This window comes from Haliaeetus albicilla, chromosome 18 (genome assembly GCF_947461875.1).
Source record: "Haliaeetus albicilla chromosome 18, bHalAlb1.1, whole genome shotgun sequence".
Lineage (NCBI taxonomy): Eukaryota > Metazoa > Chordata > Aves > Accipitriformes > Accipitridae > Haliaeetus > Haliaeetus albicilla.
The window spans coordinates 25,911,347-25,935,712 of record NC_091500.1 but is presented as its reverse complement, the minus strand read 5'-3'; the positions used below and the strand labels follow the sequence as shown (position 1 = coordinate 25,935,712).

General features: G+C 38.9%; 1 protein-coding gene across 1 annotated transcript in view; it reads right to left on the bottom strand.

Moving 5' to 3' along the window:
- AGPAT5 (1-acylglycerol-3-phosphate O-acyltransferase 5) overlaps nucleotides 1-24,366 on the bottom strand; it is a 61,030-nt gene that overhangs the window by 17,777 nt on the left and 18,887 nt on the right. Inside the window, exons 4-6 of the mRNA XM_069805944.1 lie at nucleotides 19,912-20,001; nucleotides 12,106-12,196; nucleotides 1,607-1,768 (exon numbers count right to left, since the gene is read on the bottom strand). Coding sequence (XP_069662045.1) covers nucleotides 1,607-1,768; nucleotides 12,106-12,196; nucleotides 19,912-20,001 — 343 coding nt within the window. The remainder of the gene's footprint in view (nucleotides 1-1,606; nucleotides 1,769-12,105; nucleotides 12,197-19,911; nucleotides 20,002-24,366) is intronic.

The window sequence follows — 24,366 nt, the reverse complement described above, 5'->3', positions numbered from 1 at the left end:
TTGCCATCTTATCATTAGGTAATGACAGTTCAATAGTTTAATTCACCATCAGGCACTGAGAAGTCCAGCATTAGAATGGTTGAAACTGCCTAATAATTAAGTCCTGAAACAAGATATGCTGCAGAGAAGGGGAAACAATCCTATTTGTTTTGAAGGGGGTCTTTGAAAAGGGTTGGGTGACAGGACAAGAGGGAGGCTGCCCAGTCTTCAAAGGAGTCTGTAAGAGGGTCATAAGGTATTTAAAAAAAAACCAAAACAAACATTAAAAACTTTAAATAATAAAATCTGTAAAATTAACTTCAAAAGAAAATTATAAATAAAAAATGTTAAATCATAAACCCCATTTGATATTTAGCCATTAAAAATGCCTGTTGGGAACAAAACATACATAAAATAAACCCATCCTAAGATCTTACAGTACAACACAAGAGTTGAGTTAATACACAGTATTAACAGTTTTGTTGCTTACCTATCCAGAAGAATTTTAAACAGGGTGAAAATGTAAAAACAGACAATTCCAGAACTTCTAAGCAACTAGCACCTGGAAGGAGTTCATGTGAACTTTACACCACCTTGAGGAGTTACACCTACTAATGAAGTGACATGAAAACAGCTGCACTATGAACTATTTTTAGCAGCAGAAGGAACAAGTCCCTGTGACACTGGGCCAGCTGAGGAGTGGGGAGTTAGCTAAGTTCCCTGCAGGTTCCCAAAGTCAACACTGATCCCTTGCTCAAAAGTACCACTGAGTCAATTAGCAATAGACAGTCGTGCACAGATATGGCTGAGTACTGTATGGTCAGCTACAACAGGAAAGAAAGATGACATCTGACTCTCCACTGACAGTGCAGGTAAATGAATTACTTTTAAAACAAAACGAAACAAAAAAATCAACCCATCGCCAAGCATAATAAAAAAACCCAGCAAACCCTAAAGCTCTCTGTCCCAGAGTTTTCGCCAGCAGAAACCCAGAACTTATTTTCTGGTTAGATTACTTGAGGAACATAAAACTAACTTACACTATTCTCTTAAGGTGCTGTAGGTGGTTTAAAATACTACAGCAAGTGAAGCCCACTTGCACAAAATGCTGTGAAGTGCTTGTAAGGTTACTGGGTATGTGTAGCAATTTGAAAAATTGCCAGTAAAATACTACTACTACTACTACTACTACTACACATTTTCCCTTTAAAATACATGCATTTCAGCAATTAGATCACATGTACACATACGTAACACAACAGAGAGAAAGAAAGAGAGAATTTATGATGATGCCAAATCCCAGGGCTAGAAGAAACATGAAGGTAAGTGGCACCTGCTGCCTATGGCCCCAAGTTCATTTTAACGACCTTCACGCCAAAGAGAGCTTATATGCAGAATATGACTACAGAAACGTTCTCTGTGTGGAATAAGGAACGGAAGGAGAGGGCAGGAATGTCACAGGTAACTATTGTAAAGCCTAGGTACCGATGAATGATGCCCTACCAAGGCATGGCAAGATGGCTGAAGCACTGCGGAGATTACCTTCAGAGCATTACAAAGCACCTGAAGTTGGTTCTGTATATTAACAAGCATATGGGTGTAGCATGTCTAATATACATCAACTCACCTGTCATAGATGGTGCCAGTTTTCTTTGCCCTTTGTGGTCCACAGTACCTTCATAAGCTACAGTCACATCATACACTGCATCCAGATAGTCTTTCATAGTGTCAATGGCTACATGAGTTGCCTTCACACGTGGCGTTAACACATGCTTTAATATAGCAAGCCCTACAGGGGAAAAAAATAAAATAATTATAGTGTTTGAAAGTAAACTGGATTATATTCACAAAATGAACATCATGCCAAGGAACTTCAGCACCCCCACTCAAAATCACAAAAGGTTTATTTTTAATCTCAATTCTCAGTTGAGAGAGCGAGCATGTGCACACTGCATAAGCTGTACTGGGCACATGTAGAAGATGAAACAGAAATCCTTTAGATAGTAATGACAAAATGGCTGCTCAACAAAGTCCTTTTTACAGCTCCTGCTCTAGAAGCAGTGATGGTTTTAATGTTGCCCATAAGTGATGAAACAGCACTTCTCTTTAATGTTTATGTTTGTCCAACTGAGGTAAAAAGAGCAAATTAACTGAGAAATAATAAACGCACAGAACATCACCTCCTGAAATTCTACATCAGAAACAGATTTGGTAGGTGAGGCATAAGCACAGATAATTTTAAGCACATCTAACGCTCATCTGGCATTTTAGTTCCAAAGGAAAAACCAATTTTGTTAACATAGTGAAGCCTAATACTGCCCCACGGTAACAAAAAAGTGGTTGTCTTAAACTACACATGGTTAAACAGGATGCCACATTTCTCCAAAGTTACCATACTGTCAGAAATTTCAATATGTCTTGTTATTTTCTACTATAGATTCTAGCCTTCTCTGCTTTTGCTTCCTTCTCCTAATGGCACGTTCTGGGATGTTAGATATGGTTACTCTGAGGGTCCTCACTTTGGGAAAGGTCTGGGAAAGTAGACTCAAGACAGCTTCAGCTCACTGCAATGAGCTGCTGCTAAGAAAACGGGACATTCCACTTTATCCTTGCAGCTGTTTCCCTGACTGTTCTCTTCCGTGTGCTTGTTCCTGCTGCTAACCTTGTATTGCTCTGGCACCCCCCTCCCACCAGCTGATTCAACTCACTATCCCAGCAGAAAACTAAGCAGGGAGGGGGAAAATACAGCACCGACGACCAACAGCAAGGAGGAAGCCTTCTCTGTTTCCATGCAAACAACCTATTACAATTGACTTGGCTACTAACAAATCCATAGTCACAGAAATCAACTGTTTTCTTTAACCATCCAGGCCAAGACAGAGATTGGTATGTCAAGGACATAAGAACGCCAGATTTAACAGCACTCTGCAAATTTTAACAACAGTATTTCATATCCATGTTTGCTTCAGCTGACCACTTCCACCTAGAGCATACTTAAGAACATACAAATACACTGGGCTCAAAAGTGTACTTCATTTCCAGAATTTTAATATACAATGATTTTCAAAATGAAAACAAGCAAAAAAACCCACAAACCTTCTCATGATCTGAACACAGTTCTTCCACACTTACCTGGAAGTTCTTCTAGGAAAAAAAAGCATATTATGCATAAATTTTCACTATTTTGCTGTAAGATGTGTATCTTTCTCAAAAAGAAGTGGCAGAACAAAATTGCAATTATTCCTTTCTAGCTTTATTTTTCACTGGCTTATGCTTCAGTCCATTTTTAAAGAACCATCCATTGGCGCTATTAGTTCCTGATGGAGAAATTTTTCTAAACCAAAGTATTGCGGTATTGCTTCTGATATCTTTCTTGCAAAATCAATTCAAAAGTTATTATATTATGTCCTGATTTTGTACTGAACTTCTCTCCCTTGTTGGGCAAAGCATACTCTGATCTAAATTTATGAAAGTATCTACTGAACATTGTGAGATAATGCTAGTTTCTAAACTGCTGTAACATTCTTTGAGTTGAAAATTTCGGTATCAATCATTATCTTAATTTCTTAATATTTGCTAAGAATCTCCTTGTCTGAACACAGAGATAAAAGGTTATTTACTAGCACTCCTTCTGAAGTCATTGTTCTAAGCTTTACCGGCAATAGTGATAACTGTCAATGCAAAATGTTATATGGACCATGTAAATATTTTGAAGCATAACATGGTGGTAGTGTTTTCTTAGCTTGTGAACTGGTACATCAAACAGCTAATTATGTTATGTTTCCAAATGTTTACTCTGTAAATGAAGCACTGAATATTCTAGTGTTGTGTCAGCAATGATATTAGTGTGGACATTACATTCAACACAACTCTTGTTGAGCCAAATTCCCAAACATTTTCTAAAAACACTGTAATTCCTTTCCTGCCCAACTCATCTTCCCCTTAACCAAACTATTACTGTGGGGAAGAAAAGGGAAAAACAGGCTTCAGTGAGAACTGAATCCTCTAGACAAATTAATTTAGGTATCTAAGACTATTCAGTGCTGAGTTTTTTGAATTCATGGCCAATTTTGGTGAAGATGGTCAGTGACAATCTATGAAGTGCAACTATAGAATAAGCCTCTCTTACTCCATGTGCTCGTGCTACCAGTGAACTCTTGAAGGTTTAAATACAAAATGAGCATGCATCTAATTAAAATCAATAAAGAAACTCCATAATCCATTATTTAAAAACACTCCAGTGCATGACAAACATGCAGCACCACCAGGAGTTCAGCACATCCTTTTAAAGAATCTGTTTTATAAAAACATTAACCACACATTCGTGCAATTACTTGATGATCTTTGCTAAAATCAACATAACAGAATTTAAACCCAAGTAGTTACAGTATAGTTACCTTGGCAAGCTGCCTACATCCAATTCACAAAACACACTGTGCTTAAACTGTTTTTAGTGTTGCGCAATACTAACTTAGGACTCTCAGTCAAAGTATTTGAGGTCATGAGATTTTATTTTAAATGCCAAAGAAAATGAACTAGACGTCTAATAATATAATACTCTACCTTAAAATGCTACAGCTTTGCTCTTCTATATTAGCTAACTTTTAAATGATAGTCATACAAAAAAAAAAGAAAACAATGTGAAAATTTGAAGAAATACGGTGAGCAATGGTACTTCAAATGTGATCCATTTACTAGACTATAGTAAGATGCAGACTTACTTCAGAAAGTCTGCAGAAAACTGAATGAAATAAAGTAAGGTTTTAGTTTGGCAAGTACAAAGGCCCAAATCATTAATGTCTATAGAACTGAATTTTTCATCTAAACACAAAAGAACAAAAAACACCAAACAAAACATCATTTATCTAACTTCTCAGGTGAAGTTACATATATAATAGCTGAGTACAACTCTACGGAGAAGATCACTCTTCCTCTTCCCTTCATCCAGGCCAAAAACTCAGAGAGCTGTTCAGTGCAGGCAGGCCATCTACATTTTCAGACTTGGATTCCATTAGTCATATTTGGACTCCTGGTGTGCACACACCACATTTTACAATGAAAACAACAAAAAAACCCAGCTTGAAATCAAGAATACCCTACGAGTATTACATTAGCATTACCACGTTTCAACAACAAAAGTTACATGCCCACTGAAAGTGGATGTCAGAAGAAGTTTGAGGTCCCCCTCCCACAACCCATGTTACTTGACAGTAATACAAAAACTGAAAGCAGGGTGAACAACAATTAATTGATTTCAATACCAATTAGATCCTTCTAGCCTTATTTTTCCTTTTTTTTTTGTGTGCGGGTGCAGTAGTGATATTAGACTGAAAGCTTTGCAGTTACATGGGGTGCACCAAGTACCCAACACTGAGTTCCCACCAGCCTTCTGGAACGCCCCCCCAGTGATCGAAGCCCTACTTATTGAAACCAGAGTCCAGACTTAGACTTATAAAATGACATATGGTGGTAGAGCCCATCCATTTGTATGCTACTATTCCATCAACTTACATAAATAGGACTCAGCTGATGATAGTATGAAGTTGCATGCTCTTGTAAAAAATGTCTTCTGTTACCATGAACTAAAGTACAAGAAATGCAAGGAATCCCCTCAAGAAGAGTATAACCATCCCACAGCAAAACATGAGAGGCACCACACTTCGGTACACTTTATTCTGTGATGGCTATCTACAGAAACAGAAGGTAGCTTCTTGCTTTCCTAAACTTAATTTCCTAAGGACTATTTTTAATAACAGAAACCCTTTCTTCATTCTAATGGTACGTCTCCCAAATGCTACTCAAGGTCCACACCCTACTCTTTTTAAAAATTATATCTTCTTTCCACATCTCACTGTGCACTTTTACATCAAGCTTGCTTACGTGAAAGTGTGTGGAAAAAATACCACCAAAAGCTATTTTCTTTAGAGACAGTTCCAAATAACATTTATGGATATTAAGTACTTCAGATTGCTTTAAAATACAATCTAGAACCAATGCCAAGACCTAGAAGGGAAACATTTTCGATTAGCTCCGTTGAAATACCTCTTTTTTACATGACCTGTAAAAGCAATTTCGAGATAAGCATATCCTGCACGTACAAACATCTTAGCAGAAAGCATGATACTAGTCAAGATAAACTTAGCATTAAAAAACATTTACATTTGCCACTTTTCTGCATAAAAACAAGGGAGATAATAAATGAATACCTGAAATGTTTGCTTGATTAAATGACCTCTGTTAGAAATCAAACATAAATACAAAATTCCATTAAAGCCTTTCACCAGGGAAGATTGTTTTGTCTTCATTCAGCAAAAGCAAGCCAAGTTAAATTTAACAAGCTTCTTACCCCTTTCTCTTTGACTTTTCAGAGTTAGTAACATTAGGAGTAGGAGGGTTTTGGATTATTCCTATTTATTTTCAAATTTTTAAAATGCCATTTCTTAACATTTGGATAAAGTCCATATTCTACTAAACCTAAGAAATTTGTGGTTGTTTGGAACATTATATAGGTCTAACTCCTAGAAAATGATCAGAAATCTATGCATACATATTTTGGGAACATGTAAATGGAACAAATTTTATGCCAGAAGCTGGTACAAAAAAAATAGTAATCATGTATTTTGTGGGTTTTACAGAAATTTTGTTCTATAATCCAGTACCATTAAAAAGACCCAGCTTTAAAAGATTTCCAGTTTGAAATAAATACATAAAAAAAATTACCACTTCTAACATTATGACAAGATTAGAGTTAAATCCCTCTGAAAATATGAGTGCCACCTATATATTATAATTCTCTGGACTCAGCAACTCAAGCCCTCTGAGTGGTGTGGAAGAATTGCTGCACTTTTGAGATGCCTAAACTAATAGATCAGAGCCTAAAAGGGGTCACCAATATGTAAGTCAACTGGATGACTGCATCAGATTTTGAAGACGGGAATCACGTTAGCCGACTACTCCCATACAATGGAAAACTAAAGGGAACTCTAAACTCAGATTACTGACTATATACTTAAATATTGGAAGGCAGAAGCTCAGGAGACAAGGGGCAAAACACATGCTATTGCATTCTTAGATCTTCGAGAGAGGAGAGGAAGAAATATTTAATTTTATTATCAGGATCTTATAAAATGTCATATTAGAAACACGAGTCACCAACCATACTGAAACATGGAGAAAGAGAGAGCCCATCCTGGTAGCAATTGCTGGAACCATCTCACACAGCCACCCACTTTCCATCAGGAGAGGACAACTAGGTGTATCAGGTTCAAATCCAGCTACACGGCACATATCCCCATGGCCTTGGAAGTGGGGGGTTTCATTTGCCTCTGACAGAAATGAGAAAACCTGACATATTGTCATGGCTTAAGCCCAGCCAGTAACAAAGCACCATGAAGCCGCTCACTTACTCCTCCCCCATGGCCACAGCGGGATGAGGGGGAGAAAATATAAAGAAAGGCTCGTGGGTCGAGACAAGGACAAGGAGGGATCACTCACCACTTATGGTCACAGGCAGAAGACAGGTTCAATTTGGGGAAGAAACAAAATCAATTTAATTTACTACCAATCAAATCAAAACAAGGATACTGAGAAGTAAAACCAAATATCAAAACACCTTCCCCCCACCCCTCCCTCCTTCCCAGCTCAACCCCACTCCCGGTTTTCTCTCCCTCCTCCCCCCGGCGGCACAGGGGGACGGGGAATGGGGGTTGGGGTCAGTTCCTCACCCCTTGTCTCTGCCGCTCCTTCCTCCTCAGGGGGAGGACTCCTCACTTGGCCCCTGCTCCACCATGGGGTCCCTCCCATGGGCTGCAGTTCCTCACAAACCTCCCTGGTGTGGGTCCCTTCCACGGGCTGCAGTCCTCCAGGCACAGCCTGCTCCAGCGCGGGCTTCCCCCTGGAGTCCCGGCCATCTTGGGGGGCATCCGTCCCCCTGCTCCGGCGTGGGCTCCTCTCTCCCCGGGCTGCAGGTGGGCATCTGCTCCCCCGCTCCCCTCCGTGGGCTGGGGGGGGACAGCCTGCCGTCTGGTCTCCCCACGGGCTGCAGGGGCATCCCCTCCTCCCCCGCTCCTCCTCCCCTCCTTCCTCACTCCCCTCGGGATCTGCACAGGGGTTCCTCTCCCATTCCGATCCCCTCACTCACTGCAGGTTTTTTCCCCTTCTGAACTCTCTTCTCCCAGAGGCGCTACCGCCGTCACTGACGGGCTCGGCCTGGGCCAGCGGCGGGTCCGACTCGGAGCCGGGGAAGCTTCTGGCAGCTTCTCACAGGAGCCGGCCCTGCAGCCCCTGCCCCACTACCAAAACCCCAACACACAAACCCAAAACATGCATGGCTTCATCTGATATTCTGGCAACATTGCTTATGTGGTTTGCTGTGGCTGTGAAACCCCAGCAAATATTGCTATTTTGGCCAACAAAGATAAATACTGGATTTTCTCAACTCCACAGAATTTAACTTTTTCTATGAAAAACTCCTGTATTAATCCTACCACAAATAACCAAAGAACTTAGTTTTAGAGAGGTAATTTTTGCTTTTGTTTGTGAATGTCAGGAAGCATATCTTTCCTTCCCCAATGCAATCAAACAAATGTATTTTGAGTTTAAAATGCTTCCTGTTCTATCCTGGGTAAGAATCTGATCTGATTGGAATTTTCTGGCACTTGTAAAATGTGAAGAATGAGTAATCTTCAGTTTCTGAGGGTATCAGCATTACCCTTAGATGACAACATTCTCAGTTCCTCACCATAAACCCAGTATTCCTGAAAGTAACCAACTTTCTGTATCTCATTGAATACAATTGTGGACACAACTTTATCGTACAATTGAGTTCACATTAATTAGAATAGAGTTTTGGTGTGTCAAATCTATCAGTGCTGAAGGCTGATACCCATGTGTCAGTCTCCAACGTGAAAACCATCAATACTGATGCTCTAATTTTATTAATTTCTACCTCTAGATGTTTCTGGCATTGTTTAGTTTTAATATACAAAAACCTGGCAGTACATTCAACTTGAACTTGGCAAGGTAGTTAATGACATATTTGAAAGACCAGTCCATGGATTTAATTTTTTACTGTATGATATCCTTTATTTCCTTTTAAAAATAGTAAGAAAGTACATGGTCCTACTCCTTCCCAAGAAGTTTCTCTGTGCTTTGTAGCCTTCAGTTTCAACTCACTCATACCCAGATCTATGCAGACCTATTGGATCTACCCTGTGTGTTTGATTTGCCTGTGTTTCAGAAAGAGGAAAACCATCTGCTCTTGCTAGGAGTCTGATTTTGTGTAGAACCCAAGTTCTATGGCAGAACAAACTGTAACATGAAGTATTATCAGTATTTTAAAAAGTTGCCTCTCTTTCAAGGGCAACCTCAATCACCTTCAAATTCTTTTGCTGTTTGATATCCTTCCATCCTATTCATAGACAGATAAGATTTGTTTATATATTTATATCAATGAGGAAAGATATAATAGTTGAAACCAGCAATGACAAAATATTCCTTGGGACGTCAACCTAAGCCTTTTGTTTGGTTTTTTTTTTTTTTTTACATTTATTTTTGTTGAACTGGTCCTAGGACCAATTGTAAAGAGGCAGTGAGTGTGTCCAAAACTGGTGTTTACTTAAAAAGAACATTAAGATATGAGATGCAGCTCATCAGCTGGTCACACTAAGACCAGGTAATTAAGTTCAGCCCAATAATTCTGCTTAAACCAATGAACCTTCTCTAGAAGAGAATCCAGCCCATGGAGAGTAAAATTAAACACCAACCTTTTCATACTCCCTCTCTGCAAAAGTACTAAAACATACACACACACTTATGTCAAAACCAGTATTTCAGACAGCAAGATAAACATGAGTTCTGCTTGTGTTCTAGGAATAGCTTAGTTATCTTTGGGTACAATATCTCTGGTCCTAACATGAATTTGAAGTTTAAGTCTTCTTAATTAAACCACTTTTTCCAATATTATACTTGCACTATTTTCTCAACATAAAATTGTGCAAAAATCTAGGGAAAAAAATTATAAAGCTTACATTTCAAAGTATAAAGCAAAAAAATTCCCCCACATGCCTGCAAAGCCACCACTGAAGCAGTGTGCTCTGTGACAAATACACTAAGATGACAAGACTAAATTATCAGACTTCTTTATATCCCCACAAGGAATGAAGTGCAAATTTTAAACTGTAAGTTACAGGATGTCCTCATTTCTCTGACTGGCAGAACTACTGAGCATTACTACCTCTCCTAAAACTGTAGGAAATAAGAAGCCTCTGGGATCTTTTAGACAAGCATGCAATTGTGCGGTTTTAGTTCAGCTCAGCAGTGTCACGTAACAGCCCTCGCACGCTTACAAGGAGCACGGCCAGCACTCAACCTACACGCGACCAGCTGGTGAGGCGTTTGGTCATGGCTCCCATGCTGCAGCCCCAGCACACGGCCAGCAGCCAGGACTGTGGTGGCACTGGGGCTGCTGGGTGGAAGCCGCAAGCCAGGGCCAGCACCACTGCACGGCGGCACGGTGGGACCCCAGGGAGTCATTGTTATCTCCTGCCAGCAGCCACGCAGAGCACCCTGTCCTCGCAGCTCCCCGATGTACTGGTATTCGCCTTGTACTGGTATGTGCCTACTGGCTCTTAGTCATCAGAATAGTTTGGTACGCAGCTTCCAGTGTCAGCCATCCCTGCTTCTCAGCATGCTTGTATGAGGGATGCTCTAATTCAAGTGAATATCAATCTTTGCATGAACACGCAGGGGAGCAGGCTCCCATGCAGACTGCTTCCCATTCTCTCCATATAAAAAGTTGAAGAGAGACCAACAACAGGAGGATTTAGCAGTGGGGAAAAGCAGATCAAGAGGATTCTGCACTAGAATTGGTGATGCTTCTTGTTTAATAAATACTTGTCTTGAGAGTTTTTAAAAGGAGTAACCCTTACAAAATAAAAGCAGAACAATACCAGAGAGAAAAGCACAAGAAGAAACGAACAGGTGCTGTGAAAGCACAAAAGCAGTGTTTTACTGTTTTGCAGACTGTAATTAAGAGGTTTACTGAGATAATAATAATGACAACGAAAGGCCTTTCTTTCCCCTGAAAAAGGAGGAGAGGGGAAAAAAAACCCCTGTCAAACACCCTCCTCTGAACTCTCAAAGAACCACCAACCTAAATGAAACATTTGACTTTCATTTCCAACAGGAAACTGAAGCGATGAATACATTATGACTTAAGCTCTCCTGCTCATAGACGCAAACAAATTCCATTCTTCCCAAGGAGGAGAAGAAAAGCATGTATCCTTTTAGACAAGAGCTAACAATACTTAATAGCTTGATGATATCAACAGGCTGATTCACAGACTTGTGAATTCATTTCAGTGTGTCACAGAAATGAATTTACCAGACCTATTTGTTATTCTTTACCTTCAAAGTGAATTATTTCACTTTTCGTCAACAGGAAAAAACAAAACCAGGAAACATGTTCACTGAACCATTGGACTTAAAAGTTTACGTGTATTGTGCATATGACATGAGAAAAAATGAAAAAGCTTGGGACCCCTAGATTTCTTGCAAGCCTTTCCAAAGATGAAGTAATTCCATCTGTGGTTATAAAGACAATGCCAACAATCAAAGTGACTACAGAATAAAGTTCAGCCAAGGAAGGGTGAGACTGGAAGGTGAGAGAGGAAAAAACCAAACAAGCCATGGTAGTACTAACAGTAATTAAAAATGAAGTGATGGAAGACTCTCTCTTTTAAGGCACAACAATCTGTATGCAAAATATTCTTTGTATCGAGTAACAACTGTAATTGAAGTTATATGTCAACTTAGATAGAACAGTGCCCTTATGCAGTGCAGGTAATTCTTATGTCCCTGAAGGAGCAAGAAAAGAAGTGTCCGTAAATACACAGATATAGACAGAAACTAAACAGAGCTTTCTTGAGAATTAATACTCTTGCACAATGTGAACTACATGAAATGTCTACATATAAGCTACCTCATTTTACTCTGTGGTAAGAGAAACACTGGTTTATGCTATTCTAACCCTCAAGTATCAATCAGGTAGGCTAAAGGCAGGATCATCTTCATATACATATGTTAACACCATAACAAAAGGATGATTTCAAAACTTTTTTTGCTTACCTTCCTTTTCAGCAAATGATTGACTATCTGCAATGACTTTTGGTATTTCAGGATTGTAACGAGTCCCCTCTGGAAAAATCACTAAATACATCTGTGGGATTAAAAAGAAACAAAAAAGACAAATTCTTATAATGAATGTAAGCCAGTTCCTTTTACAGAAATTATCATCACTTGATAGGTCCATATTGTATTTACTTCACACCATCGATTACTGTAAAGATCCAAAGAAAATCAGAATACTTGAGCTAAAATTTCGTAGCTCTAAGAAACTTACTGTCTGAGGTTCAAAATAACTTTCTTTGAATGTACACCACGAAAAGGTGCCCAGGTAATTTAGGAAGGGAGATAGCATGTATCAACAAAAGTGAGCAAGTCAGGAGCAGCTGACATCAACAAGAGTATTGGTTTTGTTAAGTGGGATAAGAGGAGATTTTGAAAAGAGTCAAATATGTCACAGATGACCTAAATTCTATTTTTTTCTTTAATACTGATCTTGCATCTAGTCTTTCCTTATACTGAAATATACATTTAATTCCATTCATAATCAGAAATACTATTAATTGAAATTACGATAGATCAGCTACCTTATGTGCCTTTATGCATCTCACTGTATTAGATATTAAATGTATTATGAACTTAAGCTCATAGTTTAGCATAATTTGAACTTCAAGTCACATTCCTTTAAGCATGCATGCCTGCAAGGTTAGATTTCCCAAGTAAATTAGTATGCTTGCCTATTCAGCAACAACTGTCTATGGGTTCTCAAATCATTACACAGGTAAAGGCTGCCTAAGTATCTGCATATCTGAGTGTAAAATTATGTACCCAAATAGAAGCAGTGAAATTTGATGAATTTTCCATTTGCTTTTGAAACAGACTAGAGGTTTCCATCTCTCTTTTTTTTTGCGTGTCTTACATAATCTCCTACATACAAAGTTGATGCAAAACACCACTTAAGCAGTGAAAATTTCATATTGGGAGCTCATTTGCAGAAGAAAAGTCTATGGCCAAAAATGGTAAGTAGAGTGGAGTTGAGCATGACACATTCACAGTAAAATCATGCCTAATATGCCCAGACTATACTTAATTTGTTGTCCTTGCAGAAATGAATCTCAAGAAATATTTGAGAGATAGTGGATTTACAAAACAGTACAAGGAGGATTATCAGGGAGTACAGGAAGACACTGACAAGTGGGAGTACACATCATGAAAAGATGCAAAGTTAAATAAAAACTTGGAAAGAGACACACAGGAATATAACTTTGTGCTTCTGGCCCATGAAATATCAGTGTGTGCTGGTATTTGCACTTAATGATTGCAGAACAGCTAGAGAAAAGGCTGAATGCAGAAAGACAGGACCCAGCAAGTTAACTCTCCAGAATCACCCCACAGTGAGGAAGGTTGAAAGATGTGCTAAAATGCAGAGGAGGGAAGAAATCTAGGAACTGTACCAACCAGTGAAGCCAGCAGGAGATCAAGAAAGAGGAGAACTGAGTACATAGCCTAGAATCTGGCATGTGGAAAAGGGAAAAAAAGAGAAAAAAAAAAAAAAAGAATGGCAAAACCAGTGTCAGTAAAGAGAGCTAGAGGAAAGGCTGTACTTGTCATGGCACGTTTGGAAAGGAGGAGAACTGGCAGATTGCAGAGGCAGGTGAAGTCCAAGAATATTCAAGGACCAGCAGAAACCCAAGATGTATACAGATTTGGTGGGGAAAGAACAAAAGAAAATGTGTTTAAGAGGCAAAGTGCTTACTTTTTTATAACATGCCACTAGCATAAGCACAGGCACAAGTAGAGGAATCCTTAGACCCAGCTGCAGTCCACACTTCCCCCAGTCATGTATACATTTCATCTATAAAGTACACTGTTGAGATATTTAAATGACTAAGTAAAACTTTCAGCGTTAGCTGGAAAGGACATAATATTCAAATCCAGATGCATTTTTTTTTCTTTTCATAAATATGCTTATATTCAAATAACATAATTTGGATCCTTAAAATAGCACTTCAAGATGAGGTTACTCCCCGCTCCCCCTCTTCCCCTCATGAAAGAAAGACTGAATGCTCAGCTCCAAAGGGTAATACAGTGGCTTTAACACGTAATCATTGACAGAGTAAAGAAAGTGAAGCACACAAGATAGGAATACTATTCTTGGTATAGAGGTCAGCACTTAAAAGCACGCAACAACATTACCAGTCTTCAAAGCAGATAATCAGCCACCAAAAGCTGATTACACAACAGAGAATAGGATCTACTTACTCCAGTCCTACGTGTGTAATACAATGCAGGGCTTGAAATTATATTTTAATTATTCTTGTAAACCTCTAAAACACAAGCTGCCCAACAGGTGTGCTGACCAGAATCTGAGTATTTGTATACCAACAAGACACAGAAGTGGCCTTTGCTTTAAATTCAGCATATATAAACCTAATATGTAGCTCATTAAGACTACCTTCCCTGAGTAAAATTCATGAATGTAAATAGATGTCCTACTTACACTCATGTAGAGTCCTGCACAAGACAAAGATATTCTGCCAATGCAATTCAGCCTACCAAATCTGCTTGTATGACTGGCTTTTCTCTTCTCCCACCATAGGCAGCAGAAGCTAAATCCTTAAGCACTATTTCCAAAGACTGTAAGAACTACAAATCTGTAAGATTTTAATAACTAAATAAGCTCTCCTGAACTTGGATTAAGAACTGTTGACTTGAAGAAGCATTTTAATTGCCTAGAAATACTAGCTGCAGCTAAGGCAATTTTTTATACAGGATTTTTCATTTAGGGCAATTAGCTACATAAAAGTTAGGCACTTTATCGCAGTGACTGCAAAATACAGCTCTTGTGTTCAAAATGGCATAGAAAATTTTGCATTACCATAGTCCCCGATTCATTGATACACCAATTTTAACCTGAGCAGAGTAGGTCCCTATGTTCAGTTACATGGTACTTTAGTGCCTGTTTCCGTGTAATGGGTAAGTGTCAATACACTCACTATCCCTCATCAATTTGAAAGTTTCAAGGAGTGGATCAGGATTCATTTAGTAGAACCCTACTGATTCTTGTTGGAGCCAGAACACCAGAAAAGAGGCAGGGGTTACCCACAGAGTCCCCCGCATAATGTCGGTGAACTTGCCACAATCCACAGATAAAATGCATGGATGATGATAACTGCTTTCACTTGAATAACAACTCTGTTCACTTCCCCAGTATAGTCAAGGTCTCCCGGGCAAAAAGAAATAGCAATGGCACCAAGAGGGGCCGCGCTTCCCGAGTGGGGAGCAGGGCAGCTGAGGAAGTCCTTGAGATAGATCAGGGTGCCACAGAAGGGGCTGGTATGGGTGGAGCAGGGGAAAGGGGCACGAAGCAATGCAAGTCCCTGGAGTACAGAACAAAGTCAGCCCAGATACCATAAACATACAGCGAGAAGAGGCAATAAAGAGAAGACCTGGCTGAGGACAGGGCTTTGGAGGGTGTCCTGGAGAGAGTAGCTGCCACTCTGTATAAGAACACAGGGCATCGAGAAGTGGTCACTACTGACTGACGGTATCTTGAATTTACTGTGCTGTTCCCAGGTGGGTGACAAAGGGAAAACAAGTATTTTTATTTACAAAGTTCAAAATTATATTAAACAGCGCATTTCCTTAGTTTTACTATTACTGTTATTGCATCCTGACAACTAGACAGATTCATATCTGAATCCATTTAGACCACTAAGATACGCTTCTGGTGACTTAGATGAGAAACATTAACACTCAGATCAATAACTGAAAAAGATATGGTATGAGAAAACATATCTGGTATAATTGGAACGAAATACAAAAGGTGATGTGAGGAAAGCAGGCAAGGACATCCAGGATTTACAAAGAAGTTGTTAGGGATTTGCAAATTAGCAACTACATGACAAAATAATTACATTAAGCCTTATAGCAGTTGTATTAATGTATCCGTCCCCTCCGGGTTTTTACCGTTTGATTGGCACTGCTTCACATAACAAAGATTTATTCTGTGACTGAATGAATGGCAAAACCAAAACACATAGAAACCAGCTAAATATTGGCTGTAGTGGGTGAAATCCCCCATCTCAGAATGCAGATTTCCTACTCTCAATGCACGATAAAAAGAAATGTAAGTTATATTTTCAGTTATCAGACTGAATAGTTTGCAGTTCAGAAGAGTTAACTTTCTAAATCTATTTTTTTCTTGTTTCTTTCTAAAACAAGCAGACTGAGTATATCAAGTGTCAGCTGGATATACTGTTACATTGAGAAATGCATTTATCTTGTTACGGCTTACATTTAAACAACATTAACACAAAAGAGTCCTTCAAACCGCGTGACAGTCTCTGCTCTCACAATAAGACATAAGTTTGCATTTTGTTAACAATCAGCAAGATTTTATGGAATTTTAAACAAAATCACATTGTTTCAAGTGAGTTTTGCCAACAAAATGCCCAATAATGAACCATTTGAGTGTGTACTTCAATGACAGTTTGAGAACCGAAGTAATTTCCAGAATTAAATAAGAAAATTTTTTAGTTCAAAATCCCCAGTAGGAAACACAGGTGCAACAGCATTTCGGTCTAGCATCAGAGTTTTGTACACGTCTAATATTGCTGCACTGTATCCAGGAAGAAAGGTGGACCAACTGTGAACAGCAGGGCAGGAAAAGGGGCTGTTTAAGGCAGGCAGGTAGAAGTTGTTAAGACAAGGCGAGCAAGGAGCATAATGCAGTCCACTGTCCCTACACAAAATGAGGCACACCATCACTAATCCAGTTCCACTGTGACTATATGAGAGGCCAAGAGGCAGCCTTATTTATCCTGTCTGTGTTCCACCACCAATTTATTTAAAAAACAAACAAAAAAACCCCAAAACAAAACAAAAAAAGCACTTCAGTAAAACAGTAAAGGGCTTGCTACACTAATGAGAACAGAAGCCTGGTTCTGCCTTCCTACACGTCTTCAGTTTCTTAATGGGAACAGTGATGGCTCCAAGCAGACTGAACATTAATCATTTGGATTCTTTTGTTTAAACTGTATGTGGAGAGAAACTGTAAATAACAAAGTGACCCTTAACACAGATTCCCGTCCATCTCCTCTCTATTAGCATATAATTCTTTCCTTAGCAGCTGAAAGGCAGGCTTTTCTCTAATGCTACATTAAAAAAAGAACTCCACCATGTACAAGCAGAATGACTAAGCAACAACAGCTGCTCACTAAACTGAGGAAATGCCCACCCTGAGCTGTAGCATCCAGTGCATAAATTTTAATAAAAATTCCAGAGTAGTAAATTAATTATTTTTGCAGGAAGCTGATGAGTTCAGGGTGTTCTTGCTTTACTGATTAAAATGTCTTCATTTTAAAAGCAATATGGTTGCTTGTGAATGTCACCCTAAGTTGCAGAACTGCAGAGTTCCTTCATGAATAATGTAGTAAGGACACAGGTTATCACGTTCTTCTCCCAGTAGTAATTATAGGTTAAAGGCCATTTACAGCATCTACATTTAAATTCTCAGATAAAGTGGATTATAGAAAGTTTAGTCTTCCTTCAAATGACAACTCAATGGTCTGTGTCTTTTATCCCAGCAGATGCAAACATTTGTCTCAGTAAATAGGCTTTTGACAGCTTTGGTTTTGTGAAACTTAAGTGTCACTCCTTATATGGTTTGACTGAAAGAGATTTAAAACAGAATGCATTTCTGCAGCAGTTATGCTTATTTCTCTTCTGTAGCACTACCCTAGATAATACAAGGAAAATGGTAACAACTTCCTGGTAAGCATGTCCAGGTTCTATGCCCATTTCCAACACCACCGAACTTCCAGACAGCCAAATTACATCAAAAACCAAACATACCCAAGTGGTCCCAAATTCATTTGGCACTAGCTTAGATAGGTCAGGTATAGGCTTTCAATCCACACACAACTGAGGAGGGAGAAAAAAGATGATTCCAGAAAAAAAGCCTTCTGGATTTATTTCATTTATTAATCACATGTAGACATCCACCATGGAAAGCAGAACCCACAGCAGATATAGCTTTAAATAAAAGCTTTATGCTTAAACCTCCCTTGACATTCCAGTTGGGCTAAAGTCACACACTAGCCTGTCCAGACAATTTATAGCTCTGCAGCAACACTGAACATCATTTGCAGGTTTCCAAAGACATATGGAATTAGATGAGTTTCTAGGCACATCCTCCTAAGACTGTATTAAAAAAAAATCCACATTTCTATACAGGAGACTAATTTAATGCAGAGTTCAAATCTTATCTCTTATCACAATCAAAACCTTATTATTACAACACACCCTTGCACTTTAGGGGGTGCATAAGGAAGCCAGAAAGCCAGACTCAACCAGAAGCTGCCTCTTTGGCTAGCAAGAAATCCATGGGCCCATGCAGGAAAACACCCTGCTAGGATATTTCATCCAGATGAACTAAAGCGAACTTAACCAGCACTCTGCAGGGGGAGCAATTGCTTAGGGGGATGACTACAAATACGTTTCATACATGCTGCAATTTGTCTTTGCTTATTCCATTACACTTTAAGTTTTACAGAAAGTAGAATCTCTGCCACAGACATACAGAAAATAACTTGACACAACGCAACCTTTTCACATCCCAGGACCCTCCCTGGTAACGCGGGCACAAGTTACCACTATTGAATACAACCATCTTCTCCATGTGGACATCATTAGATTAGACACTGGACAGCAAAAGTGTAGTTGTCATAATGTATTTCTGGCCTTTGTAACTTACATGCTAAAACCTGGAAATAGATCCACTTTCTTATCTTAATTAAAAAAAAAAAACCCCCTGTTCATGCTAAATCTTAGTTCAAGACAAAATGAGTTTGAGCACTGTCTTAAACAGGGACGCTTTACTCATTTAAGCCTCTCAGCAAGTGTAAGGCCAGTTTACTTTTTCAACACAGACACATGCACAAACATAAACACACTATATCCAAAAAGAAGAAAAAACCCCCAAACCTATTATGAAGGTCAAAACAGCCTATGCACTCCTTTTACCCAAGCCTCAGCTTATAGAAGTTTTGCCACTTAGTATTTGGAGTGGCAAGTCCTAATCACATCATTTTAAATAAAATGAAAGTGTAACTGTTCTATATCAAGGCTTGCTGAGCTGGTTTTCTTAAGTCTAGCCAAAAAGGCAGAAAGCATTTTAATGCACAGCAAGTAATGGAAGCGAAGCACAGTGATTCTAACCACTGAGCCACAAACCATACAGGGAGTCATGAGAAAAGTCACTTGGCACTAACAATCATTCTTCAAATAGAAAATTATCAAGAGTTCAGGGGTTTTTTGTTTTATTTTCTCCTCCAGGAGTAGCAGACAAAGTTACTCAGCTCTAAGATGTCACTGCCATTAAAAATGACTGATCATTGGGATGACTAATTAAGATTCGGTTAGAATGGTTCTTGACTTTCAGAAGTCAAGAATACCAGTCTTTGGCAAGCATACAGTAGTCAAAATGTTGTCTTTTGAAACACAGGGAACACTAGCAGTGGTTTCTCAAGGAAGGTGCTATAGCTTATGCTCTAAGATTTAGTCCAGATCCCCCCTGCCCTCTACAGACAGAATCATGAAGTTCATTCATAAAGGCCTAGTCAATTTTCCTAAGTTTAATTAGAGGTATCACTCTAATCACAGAAAGTAACTGTAAAAATGCAGACAGAAAACAAATCCATGATTACTGTCTTGTAGTTTGTAGGTATCAGGCATGGCTCATTTCTCCAGTAAGCCTTTGTCATTAAAAAAGTCAAAGAAATGAAGAGAAGCGAAGTATAATCTTACCGGAGTCTCAGCTTTCATCTGGGCCCGCAACTTTTCTCTCATCTCTTTTTCATTGAATTTGGCACTTCTTTTTACATAGACTCCTCCATGCTAACAGAGGAAAAAAAAAAGTATTAAATATTTAAGTAGTTTAATGTGGAATAGTTGACAGAAGAACAAACAAGACAAAAATGACAAGTCACCTTTATGACTCATGCTGCAAATTGCCCATAAGACGTTTTCTCCTAAGAAGAAAGCACCTGAAATTGATTTTACATTTGCATGTACTTAAGTTCACAAAATCTGTTTAAATAAAGATAAGATCTTAAAAAAAAAAAAAAAAAAAGCAAGCATAAGACACTTGAAGTATCTTGTTTAAAGGTGTTAAATAATGAACTGGAAGATGGCATTGGAACCCACCACAGGGATCTCTCTATTCCTGACAACATTGACAAGCAGTTCAACTTGTACATCAAGGGAAAATCACACAACTGAAGTTATTCACGTACAAATACTTATAGGTCAATGTTTTCAATTTTATGTGCCTGCTCTTAAATAGTGGCTAATGCAAATACTGGAATTACAAGTATCGTACCTCTACGTACAAAATTTATGAATAGCACAAAGGTAACTAGCATAGGTCTTGAAAACTTCCATGCACCTTATTAGAGAATCAAACTTTTAATAAAGAAGTTATATACTGAGATAATAATTGAATAAGTAACACAAAATCTTTAGAAGACAAAGGATTTTTACTGAAAACCATTATAAAAAGACCATTTTCTGGATAAGATTAATTTTATAGCTTGTTCCACACAATTTGTCACAAAATGTCCATAAAAGGACTATGGCAAAGTACACACAAAGAAAGAAGGTTATAAAGAAATAAAATTTGCCCCATCATTTCCTTCTCCATCACTTTGTTTTATCTACGGCGTAGCTACAAGCGGTTGTAACCAAATATGCTCCAAAATGAACTACTGATACAATGAATTCTGGGAAGGAAAAAAAAAAGCTTCCAAATAACAGAATTTTATTTTTAAGGCACACTGTTTTTATGGGTTTTCTAACTGATTCCCTGACTTCTGCCCACCCTGACTCTTGGCATTAGAATTTGGCAGATAATTTCTGTCTATTTATGGTTTTACATGCTCTTAACAGAAAGGTGACAGTAAGATTAAAAATACTAAGAGATGAACCTCATTCAAATGTCTTATCTTAGGAGAAGATAGGGTACGTTGTACAAACAGGGGTGGTCGTGTATGTGCAGGGAGTTATTATTTTATTTGCATGGCATGGACAGGAATAAAGTTTGAGGGGTTTGAGGCAGGCAGAAGAGGCAGTTATGAAAAGTGCTTTCAGCCTTTGCTTTTCATAGCATGGACAGTTGGCCATGCAGCTGCTTAGCTAGTGGTATTTGACATGACTTTTAAGTTGTTCTCCAAAAGCTGCAGTGAAAAGGAACAGAAAGTCAATGGTACATTAACTCCATATTAAATATTCTGTCTTAACATTATTGTCTGTGGTTCTCTTCCAAGGTGAAGTAGCCAGCTGAAACACTCAGCTGTGCTGCTCTGGCTGGCAGGGGACCAAAACCAAGAACAGAATTCCCCAGTCCACTGAGCTTGGCCTTTAGCAGGCTGGAGCATCATATCAGCACCATCCCACAAGCAGTTTACTAGTCCTGCACAGATAATGGCATGAACAGAAAAATGTTCCACCAGCTGTGCAGCAAACAGAGCAACGTTATCTACACACTCCACATTTAAGACCGTTTTTAAGATCTGAGGGATCTTAAAGGGAAGTAGAAGTCTTATTCTGTACAGTGACACCACAACAACCACTTTCAGGAAGGGCAAACTCAGTTTGGTGTGAGAAATAACACATACAAGACTTCCATGTAATTGGTAAGTCATCATTCTGTGTGGACTCAGCTAGGTCAAGCTTTGATAAATGAGGGAAGGCTGGAATCAAAGTCTTCCCTTATTTGTCAAATTACTAACCAGCTGCAGTAAACTGGGAAAATACTGAACCCCCTTTTCCCTGTTTAACTTGTGAACCTGGAAAAATCAAGTTACTATTGTACGGTTTGCTTAGGGACACCACAACACCAAAGACAGGTTTGGTGTCCTCACCTCAGACTTTTTAATGCTCAGAAACAGATTTGTACTTCTCAAGTAAATACAACTATACAGCCATGTAACATAAGAACAGACAAATTACGTATTCTAAGACCATCATTTGCTGCATACACCCCAATTACATAAATGTGTCAGCTCCCCTGTGGTGCAGGGTTACAAAGCTAAAGAGAGGCAAGAAGCCACACTAGCTAAATATTTGGCTAACATTCAGTAACAACCAAAAGGGTGAACAAGCTGATGCTGAATAACAGAAAAGACAAAGACATACTTCTCATGTTAAAAAGTCAAGCAAACTCTGGGATACCAAAATATTTATCAAAATTACACCCCAACCTCACCAGGTGGTATAAAATGAATAGGAGGTAGCTGCATTTTGGTGGAGAAGATAGGGCAAAAAAAAAATTCAGATCCACCCAAAAATAATAAAGCCAGTTTTATGAAAAGAAATACCTCTACCTAATAAATCAAACCTGGAACATAACAGGTTAATTTAAGTGGTTCTTTTCTTTTCTTGCTATTAGATAGCTGCCTCTGAAGAAGAATGCTAGTTATGCAATTGTATATAGCTCAAATTCCCCAATTTGTATTGCATTTCCTTTTCAGTAAGAGATCAAATATATGAACGCTTTTCAAAACAGATTTCTGGAAGTACTGTTTTTAAGGTTATAATTTTTTTCCGCTGTACTTTAAAAGCCCTCTCTCAGTCAACAATGGATTATGTTTACAAATATACTTCCTTTGTGCCTGAATTTTGCTCTCCTGGACATCCAGACCACGTTTATTTCCAAACAGGATGTTTACCTGAGGTAGGGAATATGAATTCCGTGAGCATGGCGTAATTACGCGGCTCTGGAAACTTTTAGTGGAGTGTAAGTGACATCACTGACAGAACATCAACAGGAAGGGCAGGAAGTGTTTTATGTTTTTGCACTGTTTGGTGTGATAAAAACAATAAAAATACCTATTAGCTTGCACTGCAGTCCTGCTGCATCCCGTCTCAGTCATTTAAACACACACACACACACATCACCACTGTTAGTAAGATGCCTTTCATTTGTGTCACTGAATTAAATATATATATATATAAAAAAAATATATAATCGTCCCCCACTAAATCTTGTAGAAGTTCTATGCTTTGAGGAATTCAAAGCTGAACAGATTTTATTTAATATATATGTTTTGATTAAAAATGTAGGCTACATTCAGATTAATTTCCACAGGAACCTTCTTTTAACAGTCAATATAGCAGTCAGGAAACTGAGCACCGGATATTCCAGATAGCAATAGTAATTTTCCAAAATCTTGAAAAAAATCATTTCTGGACACCTCGTGATAGCGGATGGAATATATATCCTGTCTGTATTTTAATTAAAGCAGACTTAAATCACCACCAATGTAATGACTACAGGCAAGGACAAAGAGCAAAATATTTCCGTGAGACAGACTGGTCACTTTAGTGGAAGAAAAATGTAGAGAACCAGAGTCATTAGCGGGGACAAGCATTAGACAACAGACAAGTCCATTTTCTCCCAATGGATACCATCAGTAAGGTATGACAGGGTGTGACAGTCCATATTTATTTAGGGGACTAGGACAGCAAACCCACCAATAAAAAGAAACTGAGCAGTTTTCTTATTTTCTCAGCAGCATATTCTTTTCTAAAAATAGCGATTTTAGGAGAAAGGATGGCAACCACCCATGCTCCAGCCTAGATTTATAGCCTACTCACTAAGGCACTCATGCAGAAGACAACAAACATTTTCCACCATCAAGCCAAAAACATCGTACCTGGATCTCCCAATATCTCGGGGGACACTCTAGCCTCTTACACACTGAACAGACACTACCTGTGCTCTAAGATAAAATGGTGAGACAGTTCACACACCCGAGCAATGGGCACCTTATGTGACATGATCCAAGACTCTGAACCTCTGTTCCAATTAGGTGCCTACACCCAAGCTAGAAGGCAACATCTGATTGCTGGGAAAGGCCACTGTTTAAAGGCATTTCCTATTCTTCAGCATATTAATTAGGCAGTTCATAGATCTGTACCTCCCCTCACGCAATGCTCTCTAAACCCAATCCAACTTACATTAGCTTCTTGAAGGCAAAGTTTCAGTGTCAACGGCCACACAAGGGCTATTCTGCCTCCTCCCCTCTTCCCACCCATGGCCATACCCTCAAAACTTACCCCCTTTTGCTGGTTCTAGCAATCAACTGATCTGACTTGACTTAGGGATGCAAGAGTGCAAGCGGTCAGAGACGGAGGAATGTGCAGCCAAGGATGAGGGAGAGAGTAAAGCCTCCCATTTGGACATACGTCTGTAGTTGCCTA